Here is a 13212-nt window from a genome sequence, read left to right on the forward strand (position 1 = left end):
GAAAGAGAAATTATGGAAACACTCCCATTTACCATTGCAACAAAAAGAATAAAATACTTAGGAATAAAGCTACCTAGGGAGCCAAAAGACCTGTATGCAGAAAACTATAGGACACTGATGAAAGAAATTAAAGATGATACCAACAGACGGAGAGATATACCATGTTCTTGGATTGGAAGAATCAATATTCTGAAAATGACTATACTACCCAAAGCAATCTACAGATTCAATGCAATCCCTATCAAATTACCAATGGCATTTTTTAAGGAACTAGAACAAATCATCTTAAAATTTGTATGGAGACACAAAAGACCCCAAATACCCAAAGCAGTCTTGAGGGAAAAAAACAGAGCTGGAGGAATCAGGCTCCCGGACTTCAGACTATACTACAAAGCTACAGTAATCAAGACAATATGGTACTGGCACAAAAACAGAAACATAGATCAATGGAACAAGATAGAAAGCCCAGAGATAAACCCACGCACCTATGGTCAACTAATCTGTGACAAAGGAGGTAAGGATATACAATGGAGAAAAGACAGTCTCTTCAATAAGTGGTGCTGGGAAAACTGGACAGCTACGTGTAAAAGAATGAAATTAGAATACTCCCTAACACCATACACAAAAATAAACTCAAAATGGATTAGAGACCTAAATGTAAGACTGGACACTATAAAACTCTTAGAGGAAAACATAGGAAGAACACTCTTTGACATAAATCACAGCAAGATCTTTTTTGATCCACCTCCTAGAGTAATGGAAATAAAAACAAAAATAAACAAATGGGACCTAATGAAACTTCAAAGCTTTTGCACAGCAAAGGAAATCATAAACAAGACGAAAAGACAACCCTCAGAATGGGAGAAAATATTTGCAAACGAATCAATGGACAAAGGATTAATCTCCAAAATATATAAACAGTTCATTCAGCTCAATGTTAAAGAAACAAACACCCCAATCCAAAAATGGGCAGAAGACCTAAATAGACATTTCTCCAAAGAAGACATACAGATGGCCAAGAAGCACATGAAAAGATGCTCAACATCACTAATTATTAGAGAACTGCAAATCAAAACTACAATGAGGTATCACCTCACAACAGTTAGAATGGGCATCATCAGAAAATCTACAAACAACAAATGCTGGAGAGGGTGTGGAGAAAAGGGAACCCTCTTGCACTGTTGGTGGGAATGTAAATTGATACAGCCACTATGGAGAATAATATGGAGGTTCCTTAAAAAACTAAAAATAGAATTACCATATGATCCAGCAATCCCACTACTGGGCATATACCCAGAGAAAACCATAATTCAAAAAGACACATGCACCCGAATGTTCATTGCAGCACTATTTACAATGGCCAGGTCATAGAAGCAACCTGAATGCCCGTCGACAGACGAATGGATAAAGAAGTTGTGGCACATATATTCAATGGAATATTACTCAGCCATAGAAAGGAACGAAATTGAGTCATTTGTTGAGACGTGGATGGATCTAGAGACTGTCATACAGAGTGAAGTAAGTCAGAAAGAGAAAAAGAAATATCGTATATTAACACATGTATGTGGAACCTAGAAAAATAGTACAGATAAACCGGTTTGCAGGGCAGAAGTTGAGACACAGATGTAGAGAACAAACGTATGGACACCAAGGGGGGAAAACCACGGTGGGGTGGGGATGGTGGTGTTCTGAATTGGGCAATTGGGATTGACATGTATACACTGATGTGTATAAAATTGATGACTGATTAAAAAAAAAGATACATGCCCCTCTGTGTTCATAGCAACTCTATTCACAATAGCCAAAACATGGAAACAACCTAAATGTCCATCGAAAGATGAATGGCTAAAGATGTGGTATATATATATATACAATGGAATACTACTCAGCCATAAAAAAGAACAAAGTAATGCTGTTTGCAGCTATATGGATGGACCTAGAGGTTATCATACTAAGTGAAGTAAATCAGACAGAGAAAGACACTTACCATATGGTATCACTCATATGTGGAATCTAAAATATGACACAAATGAAATTATCTGCAAAAGAGACGCAGACTCACAGACATAGAGCACAGACTTGTGGTTGTCAAGGGGGAGGGGGGTGGGAGAGGGAAGTATTGGGAGTTTGGGATTAGCAGATGCAAACTATTATATACAGACTGGATAAGCAACAAGGTCCTACTGTAGAGCACAGGGAACTATATTCAATACCCTGTGATAAACCATAATGGAAAAGAATATAAAAATGAATATGTGTGTGTGTGTGTGTAACTGAGTCACTTTGCTGTACAGAAGTAATTAACACAATATTGTAAATCAACTATACTTCAATAAAATTTTTTTTTTAATTTTAAAGGAATGTTTGGTACCCTATCAGCAGGGACCTGACCTATGGGGTAGACAGGGGAAGGTTCTAATAAGGGAGCACTTCCTTGAACTGAATTTTGAAGGCTTAGTAGGAATTAAGTGAAGGGATAGGGGGTAGGTGGTCAAGGGAAATGTCTTGGCCACAGGCTTGTATTACTGTCATCCAAAGAATAAGCAAGACAGAGTGGCAAGAGGACAAGCTGTCTGGATCAGCCAGCGATGTCCCCAGAGGAACATCGCAGCCCAAACCCAGCCCCGTGGGCCTTCCAAACACCTGACCCCACCCAGTGCCACCTGAGGGCACCCTTCCCAGAAAGACCACATGCACCTATGGACCCCAACTCCCAGCACCTTTAACTCCAATGAGATACTTGTTTGCTTAATTTCTTAAACAGGGTCCCAGAAAATCATGGGGGAACTCACTTATCCCACAAAACCAGAGAGACTTACACACACACATATACACACACAGACACTCACACTCAGACTTGTGTAAGAGTTTACAAAAGGCTTTGCCCAAGTACTATCAAATTTGAGTTTCTAGTTCAGACAGTACTTAGAAAAGTAAAACTATTATCCCCATTTCACAGTTGAGGACCCTGAGGCTCAAAGAAAATGTGACTCTTTGAGAGGTCCATTAGAAGGGGCAGAGCCAAGATTCACAGTCACACCACCCAAGTCCCATTGTCTTCCGAACGAGAGCAGTTTCTTCCTAACTGAGAACCTCCTGGGAAACACTGAGTCTGATTCTTTGTGACACGAACCCTACCAACTATGCGATTTCTAAAAAGTTATTTGCTGGGGTGATTTTTGTCCTGCCAATGCAGACCGTCCTTGAAAGAGCCCTTGGTCCTCCAGCCAGGGAGACTTTTTGGGCTCACTTTCTAAAGCACACTTACTTCCTGGTTGGAGGCCTTGGGGAGCTGCCTTGAAAAGTCCTACAGAAAGGTGATGCTATTCATCCAATTCAAATCCACAACCGTGCTTTAACTATTTTTTAAGCCAATGTGGAGAACCTGGAATCCTTCACAGGGCCTCATTAGTTCTGAAACACCTTAAGTCATTTTCATACTCATGGAGAGAATGCCCCAAAGCCCATTAAACAGTGACAGCTCTGAGAGTCTGTAAGGGTCCAGACACTTTACAGGTATCCTGTAATCGGGGTGACCAACTGTCCTGGTTTACCTGGGACCCAGGATTTCCTGGGATGGAGCAAGTTGGTCCCCCTACTGGTTAATTCAATCCTCACAACGCTCAGGTGTGGTAAGGGGGGTCTTCTCCATCAACTTTACTGATAAGAGAATCCAAACCAGAGCCTTCACAGGGTTTGCCCATATTCCTCCAGCCCGTAGAAACAAAACAGGGATTTGAACTGAGCTCTGATTCTCAGGGCTTAGCCCCACCCTGGCCTTCTGGGTACCCACAGCACCGAGATTTAGCTGAGAGAGAGGGACATCCTTGGGTCCTGACAGGTAAATGATACCTCAAAGCTTCCATGTCTCTGGAGAATTCTCACTTTTCTACCTTATGAAGTGGATAGGATTTTTTCAGGACTGAAATAAAACTGGGAGCACTCTTTTGCCCTAAGCTCAATGTTCTGATTTGCACATCAGTGGCAGCAGTGTTATTTCACCGGGGGGCTGCTTTTACAACACCCAGAGCAGTGCAAGCAGACTGGGCTGGGAAACTAAGGGGAAATTGTGGAGAACAGGCCTTGAGTCACACCTGGTGAAGTGGAAGGAGTAAGAGTCAGACAGACTTAAATTTGAGGCCTTCCTCTGCCATATCCTAACTGTGTGACCTCGGGGCTAATAATAGTTATTTTGCAGGGTTGCTATGGAGCCTGGAATGAGATGACCCAATCTGAATCTACCTTCGTCCATGACTGGCACAGGATAAACGCCCAATAAATGTTAGTTCACCAACAACCCTCAAGAAAAGAAACTCAAAAATGTCCCTTGCTTTGTAATCTCTTCAAACTTCTACCAGGGTTTCTGAAGCCTAAACTTATGTGAAAATAATAAGTTGTATCAAAATAATAAGAATACAAACAACCCAATTTTTTAAAAATAGGCCAAAGATTGGAGCAGACTTTTCCCCAAAGAAACATACAGATAACAAATAGTCACAGAAGATATTCAACATCATTAGTAAACAGGGAAAAACAAACTAAAGAAACTAAAGCCACAATGGGACATCATTACACACCTACCAGAATGACAAAAATTAAAGATACTGACAATAGCAAGTGTTGACAGTGATGTGGAGCAACTGGAATTCTCACGCGTGGATGGTGGAAATGCACGGTCTCAGCACATTTTCAATGGCTGCTCTTGAAAGGAGACTGGCAGCTTCTTATAAAGTTAAACATCCTTACCATACGACCCAGCAGTCCCATTCCTGGGAATTCACCCAAGAGAAATGAAAATATACAGTCCACAAAAAAAAAAAAAAAAAAAATTATAGGAGCTTTATTCACAAAGGCCAAAAATCTGTAAAGAACCCAAATATCCATCAACCGGTGAATGGATAAACAATACACATCCATACAACGAAATAAGACTCAGTAAGCAAAAGCAACCACTGATACACATCAAGGTGAGTGAATATCAAATACATTTTGTTAAGCAAAAGAAGTCAGATGCAAAAGGCTACATGCTATTTGATTCCATTTATGTGAAATTATGGAAAAGGTGGGGTGAGGGGATTATCTGCAGAGGGACACAGAGGAACCCTTTGGGGGTAATGAAAACCTTCTATATCCTGTTTGGGGTGGTGGCTACACAGATGTATACTCTTAAACCTACTCTTTATCTGAGGGCGTCCAAACTTCCTGCCACCCTGTCATGTGGCCTCCACAAGAAATACACCTCCAGCCAAACCTCCGTAGACCCCACAACGAGCTTCTGAATATTTCTCAGCCCTTCTGACCACGGACACCCTCCCTACATTCCCAGCATTCCTTTTCCTCCAAGACTCCACTCCACGCAGCCTCCATGCAAGTAGCTCCTGTTCTCACCTCTCTGTGGCTCTCAGCTCCTTAGAGCATCAGGGTCTGTGTATAGGTGTGTGTCCTCCATGAAGCTGTGGGCTTCCCTCTTTCAGTTTTGCAATCCCAGCATCTAAGGAAGGGCTTGATGTGCTGAATGGACACGTCCAGGCAGGGTTCAATGGACCTGCTATTCCCCGGGTACCCACTGTGTGCCAGGCCTGGTGCTGGAACAGTGTGTGTGCCCAGGAGTTGAACATCTGTCACCCAACAGTGAGAAACACACGGCCTGGGGTGCATCCTTCCGTAGGACCTAAGATCCAAATATGAGGACAGAGATACCTTGACATGTAGATTCAAAGTCAAAGAAAAAGCTGTAGGGATTTGAGCAGGAAATCAACCTGCTTTAATTTAGGGGCAAACAAAAAAAAATGTTAATATATCCATTCTAATGACATGAGAGTCCCATAGAAGGTCTATGTTTTAAAACATCAGTGCCCTATCACATTCATCCTCAGATTATCTGCTCAGCAGATGTGAAATGTATCATTAATTTCACTTTATAAGTGGGGAAAGTAAGAATGAATTTCAGAAGCAGACTCCATGTCTTAGGCTAAAGGGCCTTCAAGTGCCAGCTCTGTGTTTGGGCAAATCACTTGTCATGGTGCCTCAATTTTTCCCATGTAAAAATGTGGGGGGCAGGGTCCAGACTTGGTAGGCCATGTATTCCATTATGGTTTCCTAATTCTGGGGATCTCACGTGGCAAATCAGAATAAGGAGCAAGTCATCATTTACTCTGGATTCTTTCTTTTCAAATGGTAGGAAATCAGTGCCAAAAAATATTCCAGTTTCTTGGATAAGCTCATTGTCTGTCTCTGTCTGTTTGGTTCTCTCCTTTTCTCTTTCCCTCTATTTCTCTCCTTTTTTCTTCTCTCCCCACTCTCTCTCCCTCCCCCCAACCTCCCCTGAAGAGAAGTTATACTGGCTATTTTGCCCCTAATATCCATTCTCCTTGGTCTGGTAACAGTACCTTGATTTCCTCCCCCATGAACTATACCTCTTCCAAAGGACACAATATACCATAACGTTCTATGTGGATGTCCACTCTTCCCTGACCAAGAAACAGACATCTGACCCAAGCAAGGCCAGTTAGATAAACTTCCATGGACTCTGCTCATCAGAGTGACAGAAAGGCAAAAAACAAAAGGTTGGAATTTATTCTTCTTATGTCAGTGGCCTCAAGGGACCATTCATCATTTTCTACTACTCAGATCTTCTGAGACTCCCTGGCTTCAGTATTTCCCCAAAACCACTTTTATCACTTTTCCTTTGATTCCATGATTGCCTTATAATAAAATACGTTTTTTCTCAAATTAAAGTCAGTTTCTGTTGCTTGCAACCAAAGAGCCCTAAAGGATACAACTTTTTATCTCAATCATTTTTTTAAGTCTTAAAATTTGCCACCTACTTCTTCTAAGAAGTCATAAATGTAATGTGTAAAAGGGCAATCCACTTGCTTTATTAATGTCCTGTGTGTCCCCTGGGACCTGGGCTAGGAGGCAGGAGCCTTCCATCCTGGTCTTCCTTGGTTTTCCTGATGAGAAAGGAACAGTCTATTGACAAGTCAGTATAAAGGATAATTCTTTCCTAAGGTCCTGCCCACCAGGAAAAGAACTGGGAACATCTCAAAGCCCATAGGGTAAAGTCAGACCAAGGAGCACCAACCTGGTTTGATTGTAGAACAGTGTGTCTGCATCATTTCCAGCCCCACAATTCTCTGGGAAACTGAAAATTCTAGGTGAACTTGGCCCCAACTCATTCTCCTCTTCAGAACCCTGGACCACAAGAGCAATAATAATCATCACAGTTATTACTAACAATTACTGAGTGGTCAGTAGCTATGAAGCATTGAATCAAGAACTTTATATACTTTACCTCATTCAAGCCATAAAATAATAGGTGGTGGGCCCTATAATTATCCTATTTTACAGATGAAGAGACTGAGGTTTAAAAAGGGTAGGATCGGGCTTCCCTGGTGGCACAGTGGTTGAGAATCTGCCTGCCGATGCAGGGGACACGGGTTTGAGCCCTGGTCTGGGAAGATCTCACATGCCGCAGAGCAACTAGGCCCGTGAGCCACAACTACTGAGCCTGCACGTCTGGAGCCTGTGCTCCACAACAAGAGAGGCCACGATAGTGAGAGGCCCGCGCACCGCGATGAAGAGTGGCCGTCGCTTGCCGCAACTGGAGAAAGCCCTCGCACAGAAACAAAGACCCAACACAGCCAAAAATAAATAAATAAATAAATAATAATTAAAAAAAAAAAATTCACATAAAAAAAAAAAGGGTAGGATCTTCTCTGAGGTTAGTAGCTAGTGAAAGGCAGAGCCAAGACCAAATGATTTGTGATTTCACTCTTCATCAAAAAGCCAACACTGATCACAATGGCATCCTGCCTAATATGGGCAAGTTTCTGCTTCTGTGCTCGAAATCAGAGTTCCCTGGGTGAGCACGATGCAGAAAGGAAAGGGCTTCTCCTATTTTTCATGCCAGGAACAAACACCCAAGAGTTTAGGCATCAGAGTGAACTGTCTTGATTTTATCAATCGCCTTTTCTCCTCTACTTGCCACTTGAGACTCTGCTGTCCTCTGTGTACTGACAAACCCTGTCTTACGTGGAGCAGGAAATGTTTTTCAGGACAAAATAAAAAAGAAGACTATCACTCCCCACAAGTTCACAGCACTCAAGAGCTTTGCTAAAGGTGTAACTCCCACAGGGCTCAGGGCAGCGTGGTGCAGGGCCCCAGGACCTCAGCCTCTGACTTCGGGAGCTGCCCACCCGCCAGGAACAGGGCGCACAGTTAACCTGAAGTTAAATTTGGCTCTTAAATACCCTCTCATAGAGTCTTTCAGGTATACAGAAAAACAAAGTCTTAAGTCCTAGGAGGACAGAATGAAAAACAATGATATGTTACACATTCACTCAACAAAAACTGGACAGAGGTTAGCTAAGGGTATTGTAGCCATGTTAATTTCTTTATTGTAATATACAGACCATGATTAAGTAGGATGTGAATATTAGGGGAAGCTGGGTAAAGGGTATATGGGAACTCCTTGTCTTATCTTTGCAACTTTTCTATAAATCTGAAGTTATTTCAAAATAAAAGGCTTTCAAAAATGAACTGGATGAGAGACTCCCGACAGCATCCTCTGTGAGACTGATGGTTTAGGACAGTGTCACTGATGGGATGCAGGCAGGTGAGCATCTTGGGTCATGTCCATCAGTGAAGTATCACTGGGAGCAACAGCACAGGATCTCTCTAGTCCAAATCACAAGATTAACATATCTTGCAGACCAAGGCTTTAATGAGAGCTGAACACAAAAGAGAGTTTGGTCATGATACCTCATAGCTGTGCCATTAATACACACTTCTATAAAAAACATCACAGTAAGTGGTGTGTTTGTGTGAAAGAGAGAAAGAGAGAGAAAATGGGGGGGAGGGAGGCAGGAAAAGGGAGAATGCATGAAGCTGAAGCAGACAAGAAAGAATCATTTATACATCACTCACCTGGGGTCGGGGAAGAACCCACACATTTGTGAAAGCAACTTGATAACAGATGGAGTAAGAAACTGGGGTGCTAGTCCTCAATACAAGGAACTTTAAAAAAAACTTTTCCAAACAAAGTTTCAGAAATACCCATCTTAGAGTTACTGAGCACAAGCAAAGCATTTCAGAATGGTTTTAAACGTCACTAAAAGGATGGAATGTGATGGCCTAAGGAAACTCTGCAAGAAAGTTTTGAGGATGGTCCAATCCATGGTTGAGAACACTTTCAAGGATTTGGAGGTCTCTTATTCAAGGTGAGTGACCATTTAATCTTCACCTGCAAGACTGGAAGAAAGGAGTTTGTCCAGGTGAGAGAACCTCTTTTCAGATATGAGGAAGAAGTTCTTGAGATCATGGGTGAGGAAACATCTCACTAGGTCCCCACAGGGGGTCATCACATTGTCTTTGCCTGTCATTGCAAGGAGAGGAGACTGCCTTTCACAGGGTTTAAGGTAAGCCTGCCTTAAAGCCCAGGGGACTGGTTGATTTAGGGTCTTCTCCAATTCGTGGAATCAAAGCATACACAGCATGTAGCTGCTATAGCATCTCTCTGAAGAGCAGTTGCTAGAGAGGAATCAGGCATTTTAATTCTAGGAACAGAAAGCACCAGTCACGTCATGAAACTCAGGCGTAAAAAATCCCTTGACTGATCCAGGTTTCTAACCTTCCTTCCTATTTCAGAGACTTTCTGAGGACATATGAACATGAACCTGCAATTTATGAGACAAGCTGATCTGGCACTAAGCTCCAATTTCTTTTCCAAGAAGATAACTGAGGTAAACTCAAGAGAAAATAAAATCATGACCCCAAACCAGAATCTGGAAAAATATGCCCTGACACTTTTGCGGGAAGGGGAGATTTAAGATAAATAATATAGTACTGAAAATTCATTTTTTATTACGTTTGTGAGTAAGAAACAAACATAACAGTCCAAAATATTACATTTGTACATTACTGTGTTTATATCCTATCGTGATCATCTCCCTAACTTCACCCCAAACAGCTTGGTGAAACCACATTCCACTTTATCCCAGTTTGTCTTCCATTTATATCTTAGTAGAATAATTTGATCAGACACCCAAAGGCCTTCCCACTAATGAAACCAGGATTTGCTAAGAAAAATCAATGTATAACTTGCCTTAGTATCCATCAAAGACAAAAAGAGTTATTAAAGTCTGAGACACAGCCACCATCCTCAGACTCTTAGAAGAACCGGTAGGAGAGTAGCAGAGACAAGCAAAGGGTTAACACAGCTGATTTCTGGGTGGAGAGAAGGAGGAACATAATTTTTTAAGGCAAACACCTGGAGGCAAAAAAAAAAGTAGTATTTTGTTTCCACCGCAAGAAACTGCAGACATACAGAAAGCCAATCACATCAGTGGAATACTCAATTATCTGTACATGCTAATTAACGAAATATAATCAACCCACTTTCCGTCCATCCTTTCTTCACCTGCTCTAGTATTTGTCATGCACTGGCTTCCTCACTCCTCACAACCCACAGAACATCAGACAGTCTGCGTGGTGCATCAACGGGAAACAAATAAGCACAGATTTTTTGCTGATGGCAGAAATTTCTCATGCTCAGGGCATATGAACCAACAACGTGGAAATGGCAGCACTTGCTGTATATTTTAATGATTGCCCACACCTATTTTGCAAAAGAGATTTAAAGTTCAATTAGGTAATACGATGCTTAGTTACGGTTATTTCATTAAACTGGGCGCAGTCATTTAAAGTAGTAAATATGCAGTCATGACAGAATTAAATATTCATGAAATCAAATGCGACTGAAAAGCTGAGGATGTTAGAATATTAAAATTCCTCATAGTTTGGCAATGTAAATCTTGTGTGCATCACCCCGGCCCAGTCTAGAGTGTGTTCAAATGCCAGTTCCTTGGTAGAATGCCATATAAGTTATAATATTGATCTTGGTAGATAAACCACAATCTAAATCCTTAGCTCAGTATCCAAACGCAAAACAATTTTGAGGATTTGCAAATACCATCTTGTTAAGGTGAGCCTGTCCCCAAGTACAGAGAGGCGGCACTCAATGTGATCCCAACATGTTTGGGATACTGTTTAGTCCACTAGCACCTCTAGGAAGGTCCAGCAGAAACCCAGGCAACCTCCCAGGAGGAGCATGTCATGACTCGCTTTCCTAACCAGGCACGGTGGCTGCTTCCTTGCATGCTTCCTCCAGTGAGCCACAGTGAGAAAGTACTTCAGCTGACTCCTCTTTGGTTAGTTCTGATTTGTTGAACCAGCTTTTCCCCAACACTCACAGCCACTTCCAAAATGCATTAACAAACACATGTATACACTTCACAGAGATACAACTGGCCGGCACTAGCATCCACAAAACTCAACTCCAAGTAAATATGGAGAAAGAAAACCCTGCTCAGAGACCAAGCTGCAATAAATACACTCCAAGAATATCACACCAAGGCATTATTTTCTACGCCACTTCCTCTACTTTACAATTTTCTCAACAGGAAAAAACATCAGCACCAGAGAATGGCATTTGAGCTATTTCTTACTGGAACCCAGTTACCTGAGGAGCTCCTCTCTCCACAGTCAGTAGCCACTATCCCCGGGGCTACAATGACACAGCAGGGCTTCAAAAGGTTTCCAGACCTCACCTGGTGCCAGGCACCTGGCCCCTGCCCTCCCGGGCAGGAGGATGCCAGGGGAGGAGCAGGAGCTCCAGCTTAGAGCTGGTTTAGGCAGAGCTCTCCATTCTGCAAAAGAGCCAAACTTTGCTCCCACTGTTGTCATCTTTAGGTTGATGTCATCTCCCTTCAAGGAGTCTCAGAAGCCACTTGGCAGCTCCTGAAGACATATGTTTCCCCTTGACCTAGATCATCCAAATAAGCTGTGGCTATACGGTGCGGGCGAGCAAAGGTCTCTCAATCTCGCTCTCCCGGGGTGCTGCGCTCCACCCGGCATCACGTTGCCTGGACCAGAAGACTTTTCTCCACACGAACACTGAATACGGAAACCAGGAGGGACTTCTGCACGCGCCTTCCCGTTCAGAAAGTCACTGTCGCCCAGCGATTCCCTTCCATCTTACGCCTTCCCTACATCTGCAACCCTCACCACCTCCCGGACGAGGGAAGGGGGTGGGGGAGCGCAGGGGTTAAAGTGACAGCCGCTGCCAGAGCTCCGTGGTTTTGTTCAAAAGGTGTCACAGCGCCAACGCGGTGGACCTACCTTGCTCTCGTCCTTCTCACCGCTGGCTCTCGCTTCGGGATCGTCGCTGTCCTCGGCGCCGGCACTCTTGCCGGGCGGATCATCTGGAGCCGGATGCTGCGGCGGCGACGGCGGCTGTGGCGGCGTCTGGCAGGCTCCTCCAGCCCCCTGGGAGCGGGGGATGGGCTCCGGGCACGGAGAAACTCCCTCCACATCCATCTCCATCTTCCCATTCACTGGAGGACAAGACAAAAGCGGAGCGCAGATTTGACAGCGGCGCCGGCGGCGGCTCAGCTGCCGGTGGCACGCATGGCTCGCCGAGGAGGAGCCGCCTCCCGCGCGCCCTCCCTCCCGCTAGCCTTCCCCCGCGCGCCCCGCAGCTCCGCTCGCCGCTCGGCTCCGGCACCGGCGGCGCCGGCCCGGGGAGCGCGAGCAGCGGGTGGCCGCGCGTCCTCGGAGCAGTGGCCTTCAGGAGCCCCCGGCAGTCCCGCTAAGCCGAGCGCATCCCGGAGGCGGCGGCAGCGACGCCTCCCATCCACGCGCCCAGCCCCGGGGCCGCCCGGGGACTCCCTCCCCAGCTGGGCCTCCCGATCCTTGTCGCTTTCCAGTCTCTCCGGGGGCCTCTCGGCGTCTCCCCTCCCCTCCGCCTCTGAACAAAGTTACTGGAAGAACAATCGCATTGCTGGGACCTGCCGGCGAGACTGACAGGAGTGGGGCGGGTCAGGTGTAAGTGAAATCTACCATCCCCGCCCGCTGACCAGACACCGACCCCTCACCCTGCCCGCTCCAGCCGAGGAAGGCAAGGCTTTCCGATTTGTGCCAGGCGGCGGTGGAGCCCTGGAAGGAGGGGAGCCGGCAGAGGGCTGGCGTCCGGGGCACCCACTTCAACCCCGGGCGACCCCCACCCCCACGCCGGCCCCAGGCCCCTCCCGCGCTCCCTCCCGCGGCCGCACGTGTCCCCGGGGTCACCCCTCCCGCGCGCGTGTGCATCCCCGCGCTCCCGCGCCGCCCAGCCAGCGCCTGAGGACTAGGACCGAGCAAGCGGTGGCCAAG

The 13212-nt window shown here is 45.0% G+C and overlaps 1 protein-coding gene across 1 annotated transcript; it reads left to right on the plus strand.

The window, feature by feature from the left end:
- The first annotated feature begins 12186 nt into the window (after positions 1-12186).
- LOC130709122 (translation initiation factor IF-2) lies at positions 12187-12864 on the plus strand. Its single transcript, XM_057555763.1, is given in 6 exon segments — positions 12187-12434; positions 12437-12547; positions 12550-12573; positions 12576-12745; positions 12747-12805; positions 12807-12864. Coding segments are annotated over 6 exon segments (516 nt in total). The 5' UTR covers positions 12187-12340.
- Positions 12865-13212: the final 348 nt, after the last annotated feature.

This window comes from Balaenoptera acutorostrata, chromosome 10 (genome assembly GCF_949987535.1).
Source record: "Balaenoptera acutorostrata chromosome 10, mBalAcu1.1, whole genome shotgun sequence".
Lineage (NCBI taxonomy): Eukaryota > Metazoa > Chordata > Mammalia > Artiodactyla > Balaenopteridae > Balaenoptera > Balaenoptera acutorostrata.